Below are 24,304 nucleotides of genomic sequence, written 5' to 3' on the forward strand. Positions count from 1 at the left end.
CAAACGAATTATTAAGCATCCAAACCAACACTACTGGCAAGTATGGAATGATCCTTTTTTCACCATATCGTCGTTAAACAACGTGAAACTCCATTCAAATGCTCAGAAACAACTAGCTACACACATGGTTACCAATGGCTTTAAGGGGGAGATCATAAGTTATGCGAGAACTGTGGCAATATAAATAAATGACAATTTTTTGCATTTCATTCGATAAAAAATCTAAATTAATCGTGATTGTTCGAAATTTTGAATTTAAAGTTGTTTAAATTCCAGTTTACTATTTGAAAATCGTTTTTTTTTTTTCTGGAAATAAATATTTTACAATAATTTACAAAATTGTGCATGGTAAATAAGTTTGTTGAAAATATGAAATTTAGAAATCTCTTCCCAAAAAAAAAAGAGATTAAAAAGTAACCAAAAAGAGACCGAAAAGAGACAAAACGGTATCTAATCAAAAAACGAAACCTAACAGGAACCAGGACAAAATAGTTTGATCAGACCAGACATTTCTCTAAAAATATTTTTAAAACTGTTTTTTTTTTTTCATTTTTTTGTGGCATTACGACGATATACAAGCACATCTGGTATATGCCAGTAAAGGACAGACATTCATTGATGTATTGCGACGACATTATGAGAGGGATGGATTGATATCTATATTTGACATTTTCTCTCTCCAAAAATTTTCCTTAGGAATTCCTCCAAAAAAATTGTTTTTTATATCTCAAAATAGAACCAGGATTTTTTCATTAAATATCACAAAAAAATATCTCAAGGCTTTCATCAGAAATTCCTTCACATATTATTTCAAATATTTTTGGAAAAAGCCCTTAGTCCTCGAGAATTTTATCCGGTGATTCTCCAATCAGTTTTTCTAGAACATCCTTCAAGACTCCCGTTCAAAACATGTTGTAATATTCAACCAGAATCTCCTTCAGATGCCTCCAAGGATTTCTCAGGATTTTCTACAAAATTGTTCTTTAGAATTTTTATCAGATTTTGAGTACAAATTTCTCTAAGTATACCTTCAAAAATTACTTCAGAGATTGCTCCTACGATTTCTTCGGAAATTCCTCTATTAATTCTAAGAGATTTCTCAAAGAAGTTTTCAAAACTCTTTTCTCAAGCATTCTTCCATGAGTTTTATCCAAAGAAATTCGAATGAACTTTCCCAGAAAGCTAAAAAATTGTTGAGAAAATTCGAGAAGCATTCCTGAAGCAAATTTACGGGTATCTTTTGTTACAGTTACTTATGTAAAATGAAAAATGTTTGGATGAACTCCAGTAATTGTTGGATGAAATGCTGGAGAAATTCATAGAAAAAATCTAAAGAATAACCGTAGATGAACTGGCGTTGAAATTCTTGTCGGATTTTCTTGGGAGAAATTCTGTGGGAAACTTCAGATATCTCCTAAATAAACGACTGTAGAACTCGGTTGAATAGTTAGTGAAAAATATCTGGAGGAAGTCCCAGGAAAGTCTTTGTTCAAAGTACTCCCTGAGAAAATTACTAGAGGTAGTAACGTTGAAATGTTCAAGGATTTCCTGAAGCAAATTATGGAGGAAATCGTGTGAGCATCCTATGAAAAATATGCTAAAGGAATTTCTTGAAGAATTCCTGATAAAATCTCTGGAGAAACCACAAGGATATTTCTTGAAGCTGTTCTCGAGAAATACGAGAAGAAATTGCATCTCAGTTATCTGCAAGCAAGTTATGGAAAAAAAGAGACTTTAGAGACTATTTTGGTCAAAATAGAGACTTAAGAGATTTTTTATCAAAAATAGAGACTTTTTATAAATATAAAATATAAAAAACTTGCATAGAAATGGTATCTAAAAAGAAGCCTGCTACCAGCCCTAGATATGTTAATCCTTTACCGAATAATTTTAGATCATGTTTTGATAAGCTGATGAAATTTCATACTCGAATGGATCCTCACTGAATAGCTCATATAGTATGTTGAGAGTGGCGCAGCCGAATTTTTTTTCGAATGAAGAGAGTTTTCTGGCAATTTATGATAGCTCTGTTATGATAGCTGATAGCTTTAGTTATGACGCAAAAATACTTTGGCGTGAAAATATTCTATCATAAATTACTGCCTCATCATAATTTCCCTGATTGTGGTCGAAATTCCCTGAAAATTCCAGGTATATTCCAGGTTGAATAAAATTCCAGGTTTTCCAGGTTTTTCCAGGTAGTAGACACCCTGTCAAGGCAGCATACGATAGTATCGACCGCGTAGAGCTATGGAAAATCATGGACGAGAACAGCTTTCCCGGGAAGCTCACAAGATTGATCAGAGCAACGATGAACGGTGTGCAAAACTGCGTGAAGATCTCGGGCGAACACTCTAGTTCGTTCGGGTCTCGGCGGGGACTACGACAGGGCGATGGACTTTCGTGCCTGTTGTTCAATATTGCGCTTGAAGGTGTTATGCGGAGAGCCGGACTTAACAGTCGAGGCACGATTCTCACGAGATCCGGACGTGATGCTTCGCGGACGACATGGATATTATTGGGAGAAAACTTGAAACGGTGGCAGATTTGTTCACCCGCCTAAAATGCGAAGCAGCAAGAGTCGGGCTAATGGTGAATGCGTCGAAAACAAAGTACATGCTGGTTGGCGGAACTGAGCGCGACAGGACCCGTCTAGGAAGCAGTGTTACGATAGACGGAGATACCTTCGAGGTGAAGCGTGAAGGTAGCTAAAGCTGGAAGGATACGCTGGGCAGGGCATGTTGCAAGAATACCGGACAACAACCCTGTAAAGATGGTGTTCGCTACGAATCCGGTTGGAACAAGAAGGCGTGGGGCGCAGCGAGCTAGGTGGATTGACCAGGTGCACCAGGACCTGGAGAGCGTGGGTCACAGTCGAGGATGGAGAGAAGCGGCCATGAACCGAGTGAATTGGCGAATTATTGTTGGCGAGGCTTTATCAAGATAATTGATGTAAAGCCAAATAAGGAGGACCAGGCATTAATTTAAGACACAAATTTCTCAGATCTTTCTATAATTGCGAACGCGGCAACAATTTATGTCAAAAAAGAGCCAAAAAGCTTGGGCAGGCCTGAGGCAGATAGAAAATAGGATCGCTGAAGTATGAAGTAAATTTTCGGTCGAATTCATGTAAAAATTGTTGGGGATATCTCTAGAGGAAATGCTGGAAAGATTCTCAGGATTACTAAATTTCTGGTTGTAATTTCTAATCCCTATAGCTCCTTCCTCGAGAAATCTATGAAGGAACCCCTGAAAAACCGGCGATGGAGACACGTAGGAATCTCTTGCGTCTCAAGGATGTACACCAAAGATTCCCAATGTGATAACCTTACAAACTATGAAGCGCTTGTACAGTCTCAATTTCCATCCAAATGAGATAAGCCTTTTAGAGAGCACTCATGATTTGATCTAGCTTCGGAGAAGCGGTGTGGAGTTTTTTTACTGGTTTTTTCCAAGAAGTGCGGTGAAAAACAGTTCGATCAAAGATCAATTTATGTAACATTTAAATTTGTGTCAATATAAATTTAGAAAAACGTTAATATTGTGGGCTATAAGCTTAGTGCAACGAACGAAAGTTGACTGTATCTGGTGTGACGCTTAATAGTGGTTAAAAACAGTGTTCTTTTTTGAACTAATAGTGGATACAAAAAAATAATAAATGTAAAACATTTTGAACAGGATTTAAAATGCTTCACAATATATTGCATTACCTTTTCTTGAATCCTTCCGAGTGTTAGATATGTCGTTTTTTGAATTACACTTGGTATATAAAAGTTTTCGTAATCAATATTATTGTGAAGGTCTATATTGTCCAGGATAAAATCTTAGTTTGGTTGTCCTAAGCGAGTATATTTTGGGATATCTGCTGTTGTTTTCAATTGTGAAACATAGTCTTTGATGCGTAATGAAATAGTATCCAATACACCGGTTATATATATTCAGGGCACCACTAGGGCGGTTCAAAATACAAACAAAATATTGAAAATCAGGTCTCCTATATCTTTTCTACCATCCTTACTATAAAAATTGTGTTCTGTGAAATTGTCAGCTTCTTCGGTGGTGATTTAAAGGTGACCCAAAGACAAAGTAGGTTTATATGGAAATTACTAAGGAGAAATTTTGAAAAATCTTCCAAACAAGTAAGTACTGTAATGTAAGTACCAACTTATCACCTAATAGTGAAAACTCAATCTTTAAATCATCATCAAGAAAGTTGCTGAAAAAAAAAACAAATACTTTTTGTGCTGATTTTGTTTGTAATTTTTGTTTTACTGAGATAAATAATAGCAAATACATTCATGAATATCTTTTCTCCCATACGTAGGAATGAATTGCTCTCTTCAGCAACTTTCTTTTTTAAGGTTTGAAGAAGGTGTTTTCACTATAAGAAGATAATTATCAGATATTATCGAACTTGCATGAACCTCCGATCTTCTTTCGCTAAAAGTAAGCCTTGGTAGTCAAGAAAAGCTTGCGGCATATTGAAAAATCTTTCATCGGTAAAAATGTCAAAAAAATCAGTGGGGGTTGTGCACAAGACACGACCGCATGACGTTCACTACGCCTAGTGATTTTCTGCATTCAAATCCAAGTCATAATTGAACCTTCCTTTAGTTATAACTCAGAATGTAATGGTTTGTGAATTTAAGAACAGCGAGCAACTCTCCGTTTGTAGATGTGCCCGAGTCATCGATATCGTCATCGCCACCGTAAAATTTCAATTTGCCGTATTGTCCTCACTGGGACAAAGCCTGCTTCTCAGCTTAGTGTTCAATGAGCACTTCCAAAGTTATTAACTGAGAGCTTTCTTTGCCAAAGTTGCCATTTTTGCATTCGTATATCGTGTGGCAGGTACGATGATACTTTATGCCCAGGGAAGTCAAGGAAACTTCCATTACGAAAAGATCCTGGACCGACCGGGAATCGAACCCGGACACCTTCAGCACGACTTTGCTTGGCAGCAGCGGACTCCAACCACTCGTCTACGGAAGGCCTTACAGGTAACCAAGGTAAAACATGACAAAATGATAATCGTTCAAATATTGGTCGTTTGAAGTCTGAGGATCACGAGTGGTAAAGTCAGATTAGATCTAATGTACGCCATGCAATAGTAGCAATGCATGAAGGAATTATACCACAAAACTTTAAATTTAATTACAACGAATTGTTGTAATATACTAACACTTTGCTTGATTACCTAAAATTAGCAGATATCACACCATAAGGTGCCAGCTAGCTTATGAACTTCAACCTTTACGTTGGTAGATCTATTTTGGTGAAGTGTATAGATTCATCGCATAGTAATCAATCCTTCAAGCAAAACTCAAACATCATTGCAAGTTTGTATCGCAAAAAAAACCCTGTGAAAAGTACGGGACCTTAGAACGCACATCAAATGGCGACGAATTCATCAAGTCGTTCGCAATCTTCAACTTGAGTTCTAGCTTTGTGGCTTCGGGCTTGTGGTCAGTCAGCAGCAGCAAAGATAAGCCTGTTTGCCAACGATTACCTAAGTTATTAGCGCCTTTCTACTACGGGATGGCGTTGGTGGTAGTATATCGAACATTAATATAGTATGTATTAGTATTAACATCAGAGGGTAAGTACCTGCACCGGCGGACACGACATCCGAGCTGCTGCTGGTGGAGAAGGTTCTAGCTCTAGGACTGGACTGTCCACCATTTGCTGTACTGGCCTTTATTCCCATCTCTTCTCATGAATGTTTCCGAGGGCTATCGTGTCCTAGCAAGAGGCTGGCTTCCCCCCGCGGGCCGTCGTCGTCGTCGCTGAATCGGCTACTATCCACACAGGAGCGCTCCTGAACCTGAACTGAGAGGGGCCAGCAGGGCGCAGACTACAAAGAACACACTCTTCCTCTCCACTGGCACCACACCACTCGAGACTCGAGATCTGTGTTTGGCTCGGTTTGTTCTCCCCTTGCACTGATTTTGGTAGCAGGAAATCCCACACTCTATACTTCTCGAAAGTCGAAGTCGAAGCAGCTTTTTTGCACACACACGCGATAGCACAGAAAGATGAAAAATAAAACGAACAAAAAATAAATCAACTCAGTCGAAGAAACCACCCGAGATAAGATTTCGCGACTTCACTTCACGACGACGGAGACACTCAGCAGGACCCCGAAAAATCCGATCCCAACTAGATCTACATAATATAGCCACACCACTCAGCAGAATCTGTCCGACTTCCCGAAAGTGACGTATTTTCTTCGCGGACACTACTTTTGCTCCCCTCCACTCTTGGCAGAGGGCGATTTTCTCAACTCCCTTCACGGTCAGGAAGCTGACGAGGATTCTTCTTCACCTGCAAAGGATTCAACCGTGCTGTTCTTCGTCACTTTTGGACGGTGTCGAACAACACTTCTTATCCGAAAAGGGGCCCACTTTTGACACACAAAGTAAAAAGGTACTCCTCTTCTATCTTCTATGCACTGTGCCTAGATTAGTACATCATCATCATCGCGCACTATGTTTTTTGTCGTCCACTCTACTTCTCGAACACCTCGCACAAACACCACTCTGCTGCGACTGACTGTTCTTTCCTTTCGTGCTGCTTTAGCTCACAACACCCCGTCGTCTCGTCTCGTCGTCGTCGTTTCTTCGGTTTCTTCTGACTTTGTTCGCTGTGCTTCTTCGTCACTCTTCAACTACTCTTGGCTGACTGCGCTGTTGTTGTTATTTTTAGTGTGCTTGATCTTCCTCTCTGGCTAGCTCGTTCTCTCTCCTATTTTTGGCGCTGTGTTTGTGCGAGTCTGCCGTTGTTCTCGCTGTGTTTGTTTTGAATTCGCAAACTCTGGGGGCGATTGTTATTATTTTTACACTGTCCTACGAAAGTTAAAGCCAAAAAGTATCCACAGATCAGTAAATCTCGCATTATGGGCCCAAGTCTCGACCATTTGAATCACATTAAGAAATTTCATCAAGCTGAAGCGGACGAGAAGATGTTTTTGGCATAATTAAATATGTGCTTCCACAGAAACCACGGAAACAAAGCAATAGCAATCCGTGGATACAGTTGGAATGAAGAAAATATAGAGAAACCCGAAAACAACGAGCCCAGTGATCTATTTTGAGATCAGAGTGCTCAAACGTCCAGTCTGTGCTCATGGCCGCCACTGTGTCGGAATCATAGTTCATCTGTAGCTTCTTTACCGATACAGATTATATTCTCAAGTAATCTATATTTATCATCTACTTCACTCTCTTCTACTCTTTTACTCTCACACCGAGCAGGTAGAAGAGTGCTCTGCTGTTAGTCCAATCAATTTCCTTATAAGACATAGTCCATTGCTCTTGCGGTGGTTCATTTTGCCGTGTTCCTGAGTCGTTTAAGACAAGCCGCCTTCGAAGAGGGTCAGTTTGTCTCAGTCACCATCTGATTCTGACGGAGGATTGATGTGCTCCCAAAGCACATTCCTTCGTGCGGCGTCTTCTGGTGGCTGGTGGTGTCTTATGTTACTTCGAGCGTGGTTTCCAATGGATCATTGAAGGTAACTTTTGCAGTACTCACTGTATCAAAACAACGGCTTTATTGTAGATGGGAGTTAATATTGTGACAGTATTCCTGTTCTACCACACGGTGGCGCTATCTATGCTTTGCACGTTTTAAGGGGCAGAATCCGTCATTGATTTCGGAATTTTCAAAAGCAGTTTTTTCGTTCAATGTCAAGAATGATTACAGGAAAATGTGTTCACTGTATTCTGTTCTCCAACCGAAACACAGTGAACACATTCTCATCGAATAATTGTTAGTTTTGAACAGAAAAACTGCTCTTGAAGTTTCGATGATGACGAGGTTTGCGATGACGGAGCGTTGATCTTTAATTATTTTAATGATCCATTCATTGATTCATGAAAGATTGTATTATAGATCCTAGAAACATCCGGGATTCCAATTGTAATTTTGAGATTTCAGAACTGATCCTGGGATTTCAGTGTGAATTATGGCAGTGTCGCTCCTGGGATTCCAGTGCATATCGTGGAATTCTAGGTTAGTATTGCAGTGTAGATTATAGCATTTGAGTGTGGGTTTTGGTATTTCAATGTAGATCCTTTGATTCCATGGTGGATTTTGTAATTGTAGTATAGAATGTGGGATATCAATGTGGATCTTGGAGCTCTATAAGTATGAATCCTGGTATTTCAGTGTGGATCCTTTGATTACAATGTTGACCCTGGGGTTGTAGTATGGAACGTAGAATTTCAGTGAGGATTCTAGGATTGCAGTGTGGATCGCAGGATTCTAATGTGGATTTTGGGATACCAGTGTGGATCCCAGAAATGTGGATTCCTTTATTCCAGTGTGAGTCCTGGGATTGTAGAGTAGATCGAAGAATATCAGAGCGGATCCTGAGACTGTGATGTTGGTCGTAGGGTAACAGTGTGAATCATGCTTACCCAGTGTGAGGTTTGGGATTCCAGTGTGGATCCTAGTCCTAAATCTTGAGATCCCCGTGTAGATCCTGGGATTCCTGCCTTGTTTTTTGGTATTTCCGTGTGGATCCTTTGGCAACAGTGTAAATCTTAGAACTGAAGAGTTAATCTTGGAATTTCAGTGTGGATTCTGAATTCTGGTATTTCATTTTGGATGCTTTAATACCAATGTAAATTTTGGTATGGATCTTGGGATTTAAGTATGTATTCTGGGATTCCATTGTAAATCCTTGGATTTCAAGGTAGAGCTTAGATTTCCAGTGTAGATTCTGGGTTTCCTGGGGGGATTGTAGCGTGGACCATAGGATTTCGGTGTGGATTCTGGGATTGTAATGTGAAACACAGAATTTCATTAAATTTTGGCAGGGATTCCAGTGTGGATTGAAGTGCGGATCCTATGATTTAAGTTTGTATCCTGGGAATCCTTTGTAGATTCTGGGACTACAGTATGGATGTCGGGATTTCAGTTTGGATGCTCTGATTTTGGTTATTGGGGTTCCATTGTGGATCCTGGTATTCTAGTGTGGATCATGGAATTTCAGTATTGATCCTGGGATTCCAGAGTGGATGCTGGGATTCCAGTGTAGAACCACGTAGAACCTAGGATTCCAGTGTGGATTCTGATATTTCAGTTTCAACCCTTGGTTTAAAGTGTGCATCCAGGAATTCCAATGTGAATACTGGGATTCTAGTGTGGCTCCTCTAATTTTAGCATAGATCCTATAAAGTATATGTGGATTCTGGGATTTCAGTGTGAATGCTGGGATTCCAGTGTAGATTCTAGGATTTCAGTGCAGATTCTAGGATTCTAGTATGGATACTGGGTATCAAGTGTGGGTTCTGGGATTGCAGTGTAAATACTGAGATTCCAGTGCAGATCCTGGGAATCCATTGTGTATCCAGTGTGGATCCTGGGACTCTGGTGTGCATCCTGGAACACCAGTACGAATCTTGAGATTTCAGTGCGGATGCTGGGGTTCCAGTGTAGATTCTGGGATTTCTGGGTAGCCTGAAATTCCTTTTCGGTATTTTAGTGTGGATCCTGGGTTTCCAGTGTGAATGGATTCAAGTGAGGATACTGGGTTTCCAGTGTGGATTCTGGCTTTACAGTGCGGATCTTGGGACTCAAGTTTGGATACTGAGATTCCAGTATGGATTCTAGGGCGGATTGGGGGATTCCAGTATGCATCCTGGGATTTCAGTATAGACCCAGGAAATTCAGTATGGAGTCTGGGATTCCAGTGTGGATGCTGGAAACCTAGTATGGATCATGGGACTGCATGTGGATCCTGGTGTTTCAGTCTGGATCTTAGAGTTTCAAACTGGATCCTGTATAATGCCTGGTGTTTTTAATCGAATAGAAGCATTTCAAATTTGACTTCCATGTATGCCAAGTAAAAACTGTTTGTCATCTTCGGGATCACAAATTTTGTCAAACAGTGTTGTCCCCATCTTTTGCATCAAGTTACAGACACACGCACAGCAACAAAAAGGGAGCAGCTCGTAGAATCAAAAGAGAGAGAGAGAGAGAGAGTCATTCAATTTTCTACTGACAGATTAATGAAAATCGAGGGAAAGAGAATGCAAGTCCGACGATCTTGCTGGTGACACTGACAGGCAGCAATGAATGACCACACACAGTGGACTATAAACGGAAGTGTAAATAGAACCACCTTTCAAACTGCGAAATACTTAAATATTCCTACGAAAGATTGCACAAGCTTTGGCTTATCACTTTGTCCATGGTAGTCCAATTCAAGTTTACCCTCACAAATTGATCACCTCTTTGAGAAGCATCCACTGTCAGAAAAACGTCAATCGAGTTTTATTATGAACAAAGGCGCAATACAAATGAGGGGAACCACTTAAAACTTTAATTCATCCCAAATAACCATCCGAATGACGTTTCTTATTCCTGATAGCAGAGAAAACTTGACTGGTCAGGTAGAGAGCTTGAAGAAGAACGATTTATCACAAATTATACAAACGCAACGCTTACTATGTTTACTACACTTTCCGACTAAAGTTCGATGGAAATAAATTGGAGAACTCCCATTTCGAATCAGTCCTCAAAAACTTATCGCACAGGTTACTACGATGCCAAAGCTATGACAGCATCTCGGAACTTTCTTCCTTTTTGCACACACACTGAAATCCAGCGACAGCAAACTCCTCCGATTCGGAACGGAACGAGTTTTTCACACCACCATTATGAGCAATCCATTTTCGTTTTATATATGGTTCTGGAACTGGTGTGGGCTTTTGCTTGCATCCAACAGCGCCAATCAGCCAACAAAGAGGACGACGATTCGCGGAATTAGTAAAAACTCACTCGATCGAACACTGTTCAATTTTCTTCCGATGACCCGAAAAGCGCTCTTTCAAGAATCTACGACGTTCTCGAATCGACCGACCGTCACCGCATTATCCGACAAAGAAAACGTCTGATGTGGAGAAGGACCACCACTGTGCACTTGGAAACTCTTGCTGTTAGCAGCCGTCCATTATTACCGTGAGACGAATTTCGCCCGGATCGCTTTCCTACTCACGAAAAGTGCGAATTTCTAATGCTTTAGCAACTGCTGCTGGTAAAATTGTCCAAGTTTAGTAGCAGCGCAGGTAAATATGGACAGAACAGGATTTGAGATCGCACTTGGCAGCTACCTACACTTGACTCCGCCGCGATGGACACTCTCTTTTTGACTGAACACTGAACTGAACGACTGCACGCACGCACGCAAACCTGTGCGAGACCGAACGTTGCTGTTGTTTCAGTCTGTCCATAAAGAGCATCTTTGTACGCTTTCTCTTTCCTTTCTTACAAAATCATCTGTCAGTTGCTCTTGTCGTCCCTTTCATGGTATTCCGTCAAAACAGCTGACAGCAGCGGAGAAGTACACGGAGACGGAATTCAACTCAATTTTGGGTTGTTTCAACGCAATTCCGTAGTTGAGCCCAATAACTCAATTTTGGCTAAATTTCCAAGGTCCCCACTAGGTAGTTTGGCTTTAATTCCATTTGAAAAATATACTCAATTTTGGGTTGATTTAACACAAAATTGAGTTCTTTCGACCCAAACATAAGAAAAGTTGCATTTACCCAAATTTGGCTTATTGGGCCAAAGTACCCCCATTGGGTAGATGCAGCTCTCTCTATTTTTGACAACATTCGTGTGGGAGAAAGAGAAAACCGAGAGATTTTGGGTTGAAACTATAATCAATATACTTAATTTTGGGTAAAGTAAACTCAAAAATTAGGTAAAAATATTTCTCCGTGTAGGGTAATTTTCACGGAGAAATATTTTTACCTAATTTTTGAGTTTACTTTACCCAAAATTAAGTATATTGATTATAGTTTCAACCCAAAATCTCTCGGTTTTCTCTTTCTCCCACACGAATGTTGTCAAAAATAGAGAGAGCTGCATCTACCCAATGGGGGTACTTTGGCCCAATAAGCCAAATTTGGGTAAATGCAACTTTTCTTATGTTTGGGTCGAAAGAACTCAATTTTGTGTTAAATCAACCCAAAATTGAGTATATTTTTCTAATGGAATTAAAGCCAAACTACCTAGTGGGGACCTTGGAAATTTAGCCAAAATTGAGTTATTGGGCTCAACTACGGAATTGCGTTGAAACAACCCAAAATTGAGTTGAATTCCGTCTCCGTGTTTGTACTTTGAGCAGATCGTTGTTTTTTTTTCATTTTTGTTGAAGTTGCGGGATTCCTGTTGGAATGATATGATCCTAGCACTTAAACCGAATTTAGTCTTCCGCTTTTTTACTAGCGCTGCCTTTCCTATATGTAATGTCGGTAGTAGTGCGCTGTATAGAGCATCTGATCAACTATACAGCGCACTACTTCCGACATTATGTTTAACGTACAGGAAAGGCAGCGCTAGTAAAAAAGCTAGTTGCGCAGCTATGGCACATGTCGGCGCACTCAAGGGGGTGGTCACTCTACACACTTCGTTGGCACATATTCTTTTCATGCTGTGTCTTCAGAGCGCCAAAGTGTGCCAAGCCTATAGGACAGGACGTGACAGCTTAACTAAGACTGCCCCGCTGTTTTTCAGTTGATAACCTTGACGATACAAAAGCCAGTGTAACCAGTATCCTTTTTATGCAAATTTTGTGAACAAACTAAAATATCAAGGATCAAAATTCGATTGTTTCCGGCACGCTCCATTGATTTAGTGCAATAGAAGAAGCTATATTTGAAAACAAAAATCAGGCTAGTATTCGAAACTGTCGGTAATTTTAGCGAGAATGGACACAATTTCCATTATATTTGTCTATATAAGGTATTTTAATTTAATTTAGCATTATAGAAGCACATGTTTTGAGCATAACATCAAATATAGAAAGATACGAAACAAAAAGATTGCATGAAAAATTTACAAACTTTTGATAAAAACTCTAATCTATAAACTAGCAACACAGCCAGCCTAGCAACAAAGTGCCCTGTTGCAATCCAACTCAACGATGTGAAAGTAGGCCTTTGCCAAAACGATCAATGGGGAGTGGTCTTTTTTGACAGGCAATTGGTTTCATTTTTGTACTTTGACCTGTCACGTCTTGTCTTAGTGCCAAGCTTGCTATGGACCTGTGCACGAGTTCACGAATTTGACGTTTGAGCGGTGCCGAATTCACTTGTTGCCATGGTCACGTAAATAACACGGCCCCGCTCAAACGTCAAATAGTGAACTCGTGCATCGGTCCATTATTCCAAGTGCTATGAAAATCCATTGAACTGAAATTACAGGAAAACATTCTCAGCAAACATTGACATCACAAATTTCTTTTCGTTTGCATCTCACTAGAGTCATGATCCCTTGGGTAGAATTAGACGGTATTAATTACGATTACTTCGGAGGTAACGGATGGTTTTGCTTCACAAGGAAAGAATTTTTATAACACGACGGCATTCCGGGATACGTTTCACATAATATTGAGAGGAGAATAGTACGGGAAGGCAAAATTACTTGTGTGACACATATGTTACTTCAATGGGAAGGTTTGGGAAACGGCCCTGTTGTATTGGGCTGATAATGAAAAGGCGTGGTGGAAAAGAAGGGGTTGTATGGGGATCTGTGAGTGAATAATTGAATAATATCTCCTCTGACTAAAGGAACGCAAGGAGACGTAAGTCATGTTGGACCACTGAAAACCGTTGGACACATAGAAACGTTGATACTCTCAGGGAGGCAAGGGATGACATTCCCATAGAATGATGGTCATATTTGGCCGTTCGCTATATTATTTTGTGTGTTTAACTTGGTCTTAGAAAACCCAACATATATTTTGCTCATTCATCCCGACTTCGGGATTCGATATGAGTTTCATCAAAAGAGAAAAAAAAAACTACAGGGAAAAAGTGCAACTGGTGTCTTTTGTTCTCGTTCTAGAATATTTTTTTCACGTTTTAGCCCGCCTATCTCTGTCTGCAAAAGATGTTCTAGTTGCGTCGCTTGCGGTATTCTTCTTCTATAGTTTACTATATCCATTAGTCTGTAACTTCGATCTGAAATACCAAAAATTGATAAATGGGAAATAAAAAAACACAATTATCACAATAAATAAGTAAGTTTTTCCTGCTGAAATCACATAAATTTTTCCTTCATTTGACGGGAATCAAACAACAAACAAATATCAATGGCTAAGACAAGACGTGACAGGTCAAAGTACAAAAACGAAACCAATTACCTGTCAAAAAAGACCACTTCTCATTGGTCGTTTTGGCAAAAGCCTACTTTCACATCGTTGAGTTGGATTGCAACAGGGCACTTTGTTGCAAGCCCGGCCGTGTTGCTAGTTCATGAATTAAAGTTTGCATCAATAGTTTGCAAAATTTTCATTGAATCATTTTGTTTCAAATCTATTTATATTCCATACTAAGTTCCATGCATGTGTTCATACAATACTAAAACATATAAAAAACACCTAATTTAGACTAATATGATGGAAATTGTGTTAATTTTCTCTAAAAATATGGCCGGTTTTGAATATCAACCTGAGTTTTAAGTAATAAAGCATCCTCTATTGCAGTAAATGAATGAAGCGTGTAAAAAACAATCGAATTATGCGCCTTGATATTTCAATTTGTTCACAAGATTTGCTCAAAAAGAATACTGGTAACACTGGTTATTGTATCGTCAAGGTTATCGGTTGAAAAACAACGGGGCAGTCTTAGTTGAGCTGTCACGTCCTGTCCTAGATCAATGGTTGTTAAGATCAAAATTTCAGTTCACTGTGATTTTTATAGCGAGATTTTATGGAAAACTGTAATCTTTTATGGAAGTGCGCCTGGGTGTGCACATGAACCAATGCACGAGTTCACTAATTTGACGTTTGAGCAGTGCCGAATTCACTCGTTTCCATGGCAACATAAATAACACGGAACCGCTTAAACGTCAAAGAATGAACGCGTGCATTGGTCCATTGTGTAGAGTGACCTCCCCCTTGGGCGCACTGATTGGCACAGCTTTCCAAAATGGGTTGCTATAAATATCACAGTGAACTGAAATTCCCATCTCAGCAAACATTGAGTTTTCTGAATTGTTTACCATCTATCAAATACGAAGAAAAAAATTCAAATTGGCTTCGGCTTCAGGAGGACCTCGTAACAACATTCAGTACCTATATTTATTTTAAATTTATGAACCTTATTTTTATTCCAGAGCGAAGCTTCAGAGCCCATCGACCCGAACTGAAGGCGATGTAAACGGCTTTGTTGAAGTCTTAAACTAAATAGATGTTGGATAAAAAGTAATATGAAAATGATAAAAACAAAAAAAAACGTCAGTGGCCATCAACTCATAGCAAATTATAAAGGCGGGAAAATTGGTGAAATATGTATCTAGGAAAATCTGGGAAAAAAGAATCAATGGTTCTCATTACTCGAGCTGGTAAACCAAAATATGATTGGGCAAAAAGTTTCAATGCATATTCCAAACAAAAACGTTAATTCACGCGGTTCATCATATTAGATTAAAGGCCCCGAAGCACCGACAGCAGAATGTCTGTACCCCCCTCTTCATTGGATATTCTCTAGTTCAGAAAATTCCCAAAATTGTACTCCATGGTGTTCAAAACCCACACTACGGCGAATACCAAAATATGACTCACATCTTCTTGGGATGTCCTTTCTTGACTCTCTTCAAGCTCAACATAAATACCCTTTTCCCTTCCACCGCACCCTCGTACATAATCGTAGCGCAATTGTCTTAGAATTAGTGTGGGTCATTTCCTAAATGTCCATTGAAATGTTACATATACATGACTTGTCATTCCCGTGTTCCCCTGAAATAATGTAAAACGCATCATCAAATAAATACCACCGCTCCATTAGAAGCACTTCCTTACAAAAGTAATGCAAAATTCAGTCCATCTCAAACAAGAGGCAAACAATAAAGGCCGGTTTGCTACTGACAAGAAAAGGAATCGCCTATCTCGATGCGTGGAAAATTTCTCCCAAGAAATGGTCAAGAAAGTCACATTTTTCTGATCGCAGTACGCAGTTGAGAAGAAATGTCACTTCAAAGGAAGCTCTCTGTAGGAAATTTCTTGACCTTTTTAATCAAGGAATTTCTTTACTTTTCTTGAGCGAAACAGCATACTTAGCTTAAGTCAGTTATTGAAAATTAAATAAAATGTCAATGCTTGCTGAGAACGTTTTTCCAAAATTTCAGTTCATTGAATTTTTATGACATGTAATATTATAGCACATTTGGCGCACTTGGCGCACGTTGGCGCTTTGAAGGCGCAGCTGTGCCGAATGAAGTGCGTAGAGTGACCACCACCTTGGGGTAATCCCATTTTGGGGTGAAATTGATCACTTATCAATACAATAATTGTTAGTTTTTTTTTTTGTTTTTTTTTTATCCCGTTCAACCAATCACATGCGATTGATATCGATTTACTTAGAACCATTGGCCATTCTTGGACAAAAATATATAGATAAAATTGTAAAACTGGTTGGCTGTGAATGTCCTATAGCACAACGGTTCAGAGTATGTGTTTGCTTATAAATATCTAAATACAGTCGCCTCTCCACATCTCGATATCGAAGGGACCATCGAGATAGGGAGAGATCGAGACAAAGAAGATTAATTTGATGAACACTAAATTGAATATCATTCCGTCACCAGGAAAATAATAAACAAACAAACTTCATTTCGAGTTTTCAAATTGTTCTGAACCTCTTAAATCTGGTCTAGTAACCTTTGATTATGTTCATATCAACTGATTGTGACGACAAGCTTGCCAAGGATCTTGGAAAGATCCTGCAAGGATCTTGAAAGGATCCTGCAAGGATCTTGGAAGGATCTTGCAAGGATCTTGGAAGGATCCTGCAAGGATCTTGGAAGGATTCTGCAAGGATCTTGGAAGGATCCTGCAAGGATATTGTTTTTGAAGATTTCAAGATTTTTTGCAGCTGGAGTGGTACCAGAAACATACCTCATTACTCAAAAACTGTCGCATCCGTTTGTTCACAACAAACTCTCATTGAGGTATTGTTTCAAAAAACGAGTAACTGAACATGAGAACAATTCTGTAATCTGTGATATTTACGTACCTTATGGCTAAACGTCAGTCCCCAAGGAATTTCGGAATATTTCCGGATCCAGATGACTAATGATCAAAATCAGCATACATTCTAATAGTAGAAGCGTTTTTTGAGAAATTGTGAAAAAATAGTTCAAACGAAAAACAAAAAAAAGAGGCTTAAGCGATTTGAATATTTGTTTGTGGTGGAAAAATGATGCTGCTAGTAGAGAATTTAAAGCAACGATAGACGGTATACAAAACTGCGTGAAGATCTCGGGCGACCACTCCAGTTCGTTCGAATCCCGCCGGGGACTTCGACAGGGTGATGGACTTCCGTGCCTGCTGTTCAATATTGCGCTTAAAGGTGTCATGCGAACAGCCGGACTAAACAGTCATGGCACGATTTCCTCGAGATCCGGTCAATATGGACATGGACATGGATATTATTGGAAGAAAATTTGAAACGGTGGCAGATCCGTTCACCCACCTGGAACGCGAAGCAGCAAGAGTCGGACTGATGTTGAAAGCGTCGAAAAAAAGCGCAATAGGATTCACCTCGGAAGCAGTGTCACGATAGACGGGAATTCTTTCGAGGTGGTTAACGAGTTCGCCTCGGATCTTTGCTGACGGTCGACAACAACGTTAGTCGCAAAATACGAAGGGGCAACCTGGAAGTCGTGTCTAAATATGGGCTCCAGGAGAAACTACGGTCGAGAAAGATTCACGTCCGCACCAAATGCACGATGTACAAAACGCTCATTAGACCGGTAGTCCTCTACGGGCATGAAACGTAGACTATGCTCGAGGAGAACCTGCGAGCTCTTGGGGTTTTCAAACGCCGGGTGCTTAGGACGATCTTCGGCGGTGTGCAGGAAAACTTTATGTGGCACGAAAATGAACCACGAATTCGCCCAGCTCTACGATGAACCCAGTATCCAGAAGGTGGCCAAAGCTGAAAGTATACGCTGGGCAGGGCATGTTACAAAAATGTCAGACAACAGTCCTGTAAAGATGGTGTTCGATGGTTTGAGACTGTTGAAATTAATGGAATAATTACAATTTGAAAACGATGTGAGCTTTGATATTTCGAAAGGTATTTTGAGATTACCGTAGAAATTTTGATATTTCGAAAAGAATTTTAAGATTCCGGTAAGGAATTTTGAATTTGTTTGAGAGATCTGGTATTCTTTCTGGCGAGTACTTACACAGTTATTGACTGAGAACTTTCAATGTCATTTGACCATTTTGCATGGGAATATCGTGTGGCAGGCACGAAGACACTCATTACGATAATTATGTTCAATCTGGCATTACGATAATTTTGTAGTTTCTTAGGAATTCTCGGACATCGGATGGATTTCAGCTAATTATAAAGTAATTCTTATTTTTTGTAAGAATTCTGACATCCCAGATTCTCTGATTTCCTTTGGAATTCTGGAATCCCTATAGTAATTCTGGGTTTCCGATAGGCATTCTAGATTTGTTATAACAATTCTGGGATTCTGGAAGCCATTCTGGGGTTCTTTTGGGAATATTGTATTTAGCTAGCTATTAATCTTTTGAAATTATTCGGGTATCTTCAAGACGGTATTTCGTATTTCTGTAAGAATCTCTGAGATTTCAGTGAGATTCCTGCAAACTCTGGTCCGAATCTTTGGAATTCTTGTGAACTTTAGATCCCTCTGGTTTCCAGTTTCGTTGGGATTTCAGAGGAAATCTTCAATTATAGTATAAACCCTTGAATGTCGGAATGTAAAAATGTAAAAGAAAATCCTAAATTCAACCACTATTGTGAGAATTTATTTTTATTTCTAAGAATTCCAGGGATACTATCAGGAAACCTACCGAAACAACGAGAACCATAGAAATACTAAGAATCCCATATCCATCATCGGAGTTCAACATGCTGTTTTTTTTAATTCACAGAGGAAGCTCAAAATTCTACCGGTATTTCATCAAATTCTCAGTACTGGAATCTTGAAAATGTTAGGAACTTTATAATTCCAAAATTGCTGTAATCTCAAGATTCCTTCATAGGATACAGATTTCTGGCTAAAATTACAAAATGCTCAGAAAAATCCTTGTTGTCAAATCATTATGAAATTCACTTGCACATAAAGGGAATGGTTGTCGCAAATTTTCACTTCAAATCGTGTAAAGTTACATACCCTACATGAATTTGTGTTCATGATGGATTACGCGATGCATAGCGGGATTGAAGTAATATCAAGGGGTGGATCACTCCTGATGCATCTGATGAATCGGAAAATGCATGTAAATGCACACTCGACAAATAAGCAATTCATGGCTTGCTCCAATAATTGGTTGTTGATTTTGTCAAAGTGTCAAACTCGTTCTCCCATACTCATTCAAAAATAGTTGACCAGAGGAACTAAAAACATTTAGTACATGAGCAGTAGGATGAGAATCGGATATCGACGTTTGGGTAACTACTTAATCAAGAAGGATAAAATCTCTCCGTAGACAGTAAGGTTGATGATAAGGTGGACTTCAGCTACGGGGAAGCGCAGCTTTATGACTGTTATAAGCAGGAGTACATCCGGAAGTGGCTGTTTTACGTGCTTCCCCAAGTAACCATGGAGCATTATATCATTGTATATATAATGTAGCTGCATTGCCGTAAGCCTACCATTAAAGTAGTTTAAAAGTGGAAAAGGGCCCTTTTACAGTTGCACTAATGCAACAACGGCGATAAAGCAATGAAGCAATTTATAAAGTAACATTAGTGCAGCAGTACAATTTATAAAGTGATATTAGTGCATTGATACATTTGTAATGTAGAGTTAATGCTATATTGCTTGACAGCTCTTGAAATATGTCGAATGAAGGCAATGTTACATCAATGTTATTGATATGCAGTAGAATACGTGCAATGTTATAATGCTTGTGGTTACTTGGGTCATGACCCTGATGATCCAATACCTTTATATCCCGCCAGTCTAATGTTTGCCTTTTCACATGAACAGAATTATTACAATATGCATAAAAATATCTGCTCCACAGGTAACTCAATAACTACGAAACATTTTTGTATGAGCATGTCAAAGAAATAGTAATGGAAAGTTCAAAGCAATGTTTCCTGAAGTAATAGTTTTATCATGTGGAGGAAGAATAGATATATCAACGACTTGTTTTCCAACTTAGGCGACCACGGAAGGCTACATGTTCAACGCTTTTTATTCATACCGCTCAATGAGTCATTCCATGTAGCGGACCCCAACGAGCGAATCCCCACTGTACAAGATGTTTCACCTTATTTTTATTCACTCACTCAGAAATAAAAAATAGTCACAGAATTGATTAAGTTTATGCATTAATGACTATTTTCTATCTGCCTCTCTTTCGTTCTGCTGTGAATTTTCACACTGTCATTTCAACTGGGTTGAAGCTTAGCGATGCTTCAACCTAGGTGAATTGACAAATAGGAATATAATTCCCTATGCAGGATGAAAGAGAGGCAGATGGAAAATAGTCACAAATTACTAAAATTCAGTCATTCTGTGATTTCCCGTGTTTCTGAGTGCCCGCATAACTAAGAACAATATCAGTACTGTTTCCCGTAAAATCCAAAACAGTTTGCGACAATATTCAAACAATTTCCTACAACATCAAAAATAACAATAAGTCTACTGTATCACAAACTATTTTGACAGTCTTCATTTATTTCATTTATTTGGCTTTACATCAATTATCTTGATAAAGCCTCGCCAACAATATTTCGCCAATTCCCTCGGTTCATGGCCGCTTCTCTCCATCCTCGACTGAGACCCACGCTCTCCAGGTACTGGTGTACCTGGTCCATCCACCTAGCTCGCTGCGCCCCACGCCTTCTTGTTCCGACCGGATTCGTGGCGAACACCATCTTTACAGGGTTGTTGTCCGGCATTCTTGCAACATGCCCTGCCCAGCGTATCCTTCCAGCTTTAGCTACCTTCACGATACTGGGTTCGCCGTAGAGTTGAGCGAGCTCGTGGTTCATCCTTCGCCGCCACACGCCGTTCTCCTGCACGCCGCCGAAGATCGTCCTTAGCACTCGGCGTTCGAAAACCCCAAGAGCTTGCAAGTCCTCCTCGAGCATAGTCCACGCCTCATGCCCATAGAGGACTACCGGTCTTATGAGCGTTTTGTACATCGTGCATTTGGTGCGGGGGTGAAACTTTCTTGACCGCAGTTTCTTCTGGAGCCCATAGTAGGCACGACTTCCGCTGATGATGCGCCTTCGTATTTCCCGACTAACATTGTTGTCAGCCGTCAACAAGGATCCGAGGTAGACGAACTCGTCCACCACCTCGAAGGTATCCCCGTCTATCGTAACACTGCTTCCTAGGCGGGCCCTGTCGCGCTCAGTTCCACCAACCAGCATGTACTTTGTTTTCGACGCATTCACCATTAGCCCGACTCTTGTTGCTTCGCGTTTCAGGCGGGTGAACAAATCTGCCAACGTTTCAAATTTTCTCCCAATAATATCCATGTCGTCCGCGAAGCAAACAAATTGTCCGGATCTCGTGAAAATCGTGCCTCGACTGTTAAGTCCGGCTCTCCGCATGACACCTTCAAGCGCAATATTGAACAACAGGCACGAAAGTCCGTCGCCCTGTCGTAGTCCCCGCCGAGACTCGAACGAACTGGAGTGTTCGCCCGAGATCTTCACGCAGTTTTGCACACCGTCCATCGTTGCTCTGATCAATCTTGTGAGCTTCCCGGGAAAGCTGTTCTCGTCCATGATTTTCCATAGCTCTATGCGGTCGATACTATCGTATGCCGCCTTGAAATCGATGAACAAATGGTGCGTAGGGACCTGGTACTCACGGCATTTCTGGAGGATTTGCCGCACGGAAAAGATCTGGTCCGTTGTCGAGCGGCCGTCGATGAAACCTGCTTGATAACTTCCCACGAACTCGTTTGCTATAGGTGATAGACGACGGAAGAGAATCTGGGATAGCACTTTATAGGCGGCGTTTAGGATAGTGATTGCACGATAATTTTCACACTCCAGTTTGTCGCCCTTTTTGTAGATAGGGCATATAACGCCTTGCTTCCACTCCTCCGGTGGCTGTTCCGTTTCCCAGATTCTGACTATCAGCCGATGCAGACAAGCGGCCAACCTGTCCGGGCCCATCTTGATGAGTTCGGCTCCGATACCATCCTTGCCAGCGGCTTTGTTGTTCTTGAGCGGTTGAATGGCATCCTTAACTTCCCCCATCGTGGGAGCTGGTTGATTTCCGCTGTCCGCTGTGCTGACGTAGCCATCGTCTTCGCTGTCCTGACCTTCTGTGCCTGTGTTCTCTGCGCCATTCAGGTGTTCATCGTAGTGCTGCTTCCACCTTTCGATCACCTCGCGTCCGTCCGTCAAGATGCTCCCATCCTTATCCCGGCACATCTCAGCTCGCGGCACGAAGCCTTTGCGGGATGTGTTGAGCTTCTGATAGAACTTCCGCGTTTCTTGAGAACGGTACAGCAACTCCATCTCTTGGCATTCCACCTCTTCCAGGCGGCGCTTTTTGTCCCGGAATAGGCGGGTTTGCTGTTTCCGCTTCAGTCTGTATCGTTCCACGTTTTGCCGCGTACCATGCTGCAGCATTGCAGCCCGCGCTGCATTCTTCTCCTCTAAAACCTCCTGGCACTCCTCGTCGAACCAATCGTTTCTTGAGCTCCGTTCCACATATCCGACAACGCTTTCGGCAGCGTCGTTAATGGCTGCTTTGACTGTCCTCCAGCAGTCCTCAAGAGGGGCCCTATCGAGCTCGCCCTCATCCGGCAACGCTGCCTCAAGATGCTGCGCGTACGCATTGGCGACATCCGGTAGTTTCAGCCGCTCGAGATTGTACCGGGGCGGGCGTCGGTACCGTACATTGTTGATGACGGATAGTTTTGGGCGCAGTTTCACCATCACCAGGTAGTGATCGGAGTCAATGTTGGCGCCACAATAGGTTCTGACGTCGGTTATGTCGGAGAAGTGCCGTCCATCGATCAAAACGTGGTCGATTTGCGATTCTGTCTGCTGAGGTGATCTCCAGGTGTACCGATACGGGAGGCTGTGCTGGAAATAGGTGCTACGAATGGCCATGTTCTTGGAGGCGGCAAAATCTATCAGTCGTAGGCCGTTCTCGTTCGTCAGCCGGTGGGTGCTGAACTTTCCAATCGTCGGTCTGAACTCCTCCTCCTGGCCAACCTGAGCGTTCAAATCTCCTATGATGATCTTGACGTCGTGGCTTGGGCAGCGGTCGTACTCGCGTTCGAGCTGCGCGTAAAATGCGTCCTTGTCATCATCAGTGCTTCCGGAGTGTGGGCTATGCACGTTGATTATGCTGAAGTTAAAGAATCGGCCTTTGATTCTTAACTTGCACATTCGTTCATTGATCGGCCACCACCCGATCACGCGCCTTTGCATATCACCCATCACTATGAAAGCTGTTCCCAGCTCGCGTGTGTTGCCGCAGCTCTGGTAGATGGTATGATTACCTCTAAACGTTCGCACCAATGCTCCTGTCCAGCACACCTCCTGCAGCGCTACGATGTCGAAACCGCGGGTCTTCAGTACATCGGAGAGTATGCGAGTACTTCCAATGAAGTTGAGAGATTTGCAGTTCCACGTACCGAGTTTCCAATCGCTAGTCCATTTTCGTCGCTGTGGTCTTTGCCGATTGTTCCGGTCCGTATTCTCTCGTTGACGTTCCTGTGCTGATGTGTTTTTACGGTTGGCTTGCAGGGCCTGACACCAACCCCCTAGATTTCCGGAGGACCATTCCCCCTAAATGTTCGGAGGGCCATAGTGCAGTTTAGCTTAGAGTCCTTCTCTGGCACTCGGACGATGATCAGCCGCCCCTGACATGGGGAACAGACGCTGTTGTGAGCCGCTCCTAACGTGGAGTACAGACGCTCCAGGTTTGCAAAAGCAAACCCCCCCTTCCCTGTCAGCATACGACCAAAGTTCCCTCCGGGGGTTGGTTACCCGATCTTCCCCAAGGTTACTCGTACCCCGGCCAGTACCACGAGGAGGTAGGGATAGGAGTTACTGGGCAAGAGGCTAAGGACCGCACAAAGGGGTCTAATTTATTCCTGCAGGTACACGAGGTACCAATGGTACGCCATGCCCAGCCATTTACCGCGCCTATTTTGACAGTCTGTTGAACGGTAATTGGAAAAAGTACAGTATGGGGAATAGGCGGTTAAGTTATGTCACCATTCAAAAACGCCGATTTTCTCGAACATTTTTTTTCGTTTACAGTCTGCTAAATGGTCGATATACACAGCAAAAAATAATGTAATATGCATCGACGTAAC

The 24,304-nt window shown here is 41.3% G+C and overlaps 1 protein-coding gene across 14 annotated transcripts in view; it reads right to left on the reverse strand.

Annotated features, from left to right (window-relative positions):
• LOC5572548 (E3 ubiquitin-protein ligase znrf2) overlaps nucleotides 1-11,206 on the reverse strand; it is a 92,364-nt gene extending 81,158 nt beyond the window's left edge. Inside the window, exons 1-2 of one of the 14 annotated variants that reach the window (XM_021842613.1) lie at nucleotides 11,122-11,206; nucleotides 5,608-6,002 (exon numbers count right to left, since the gene is read on the reverse strand). In XM_021842613.1, coding sequence (XP_021698305.1) covers nucleotides 5,608-5,707 — 100 coding nt within the window. In that variant the 5' untranslated portion in view covers nucleotides 5,708-6,002; nucleotides 11,122-11,206. Of the gene's footprint in view, nucleotides 1-5,607; nucleotides 6,846-10,452 lie in introns of all 14 variants that reach the window. The other 13 variants (XM_021842588.1, XM_021842605.1, XM_021842584.1 and 10 more) reach the window with 13 other exon arrangements.
• Nucleotides 11,207-24,304: the final 13,098 nt, after the last annotated feature.

The sequence above is a fragment of the Aedes aegypti genome, chromosome 1, assembly GCF_002204515.2.
Source record: "Aedes aegypti strain LVP_AGWG chromosome 1, AaegL5.0 Primary Assembly, whole genome shotgun sequence".
In the NCBI taxonomy this organism is placed as follows: Eukaryota; Metazoa; Arthropoda; class Insecta; order Diptera; family Culicidae; genus Aedes; species Aedes aegypti.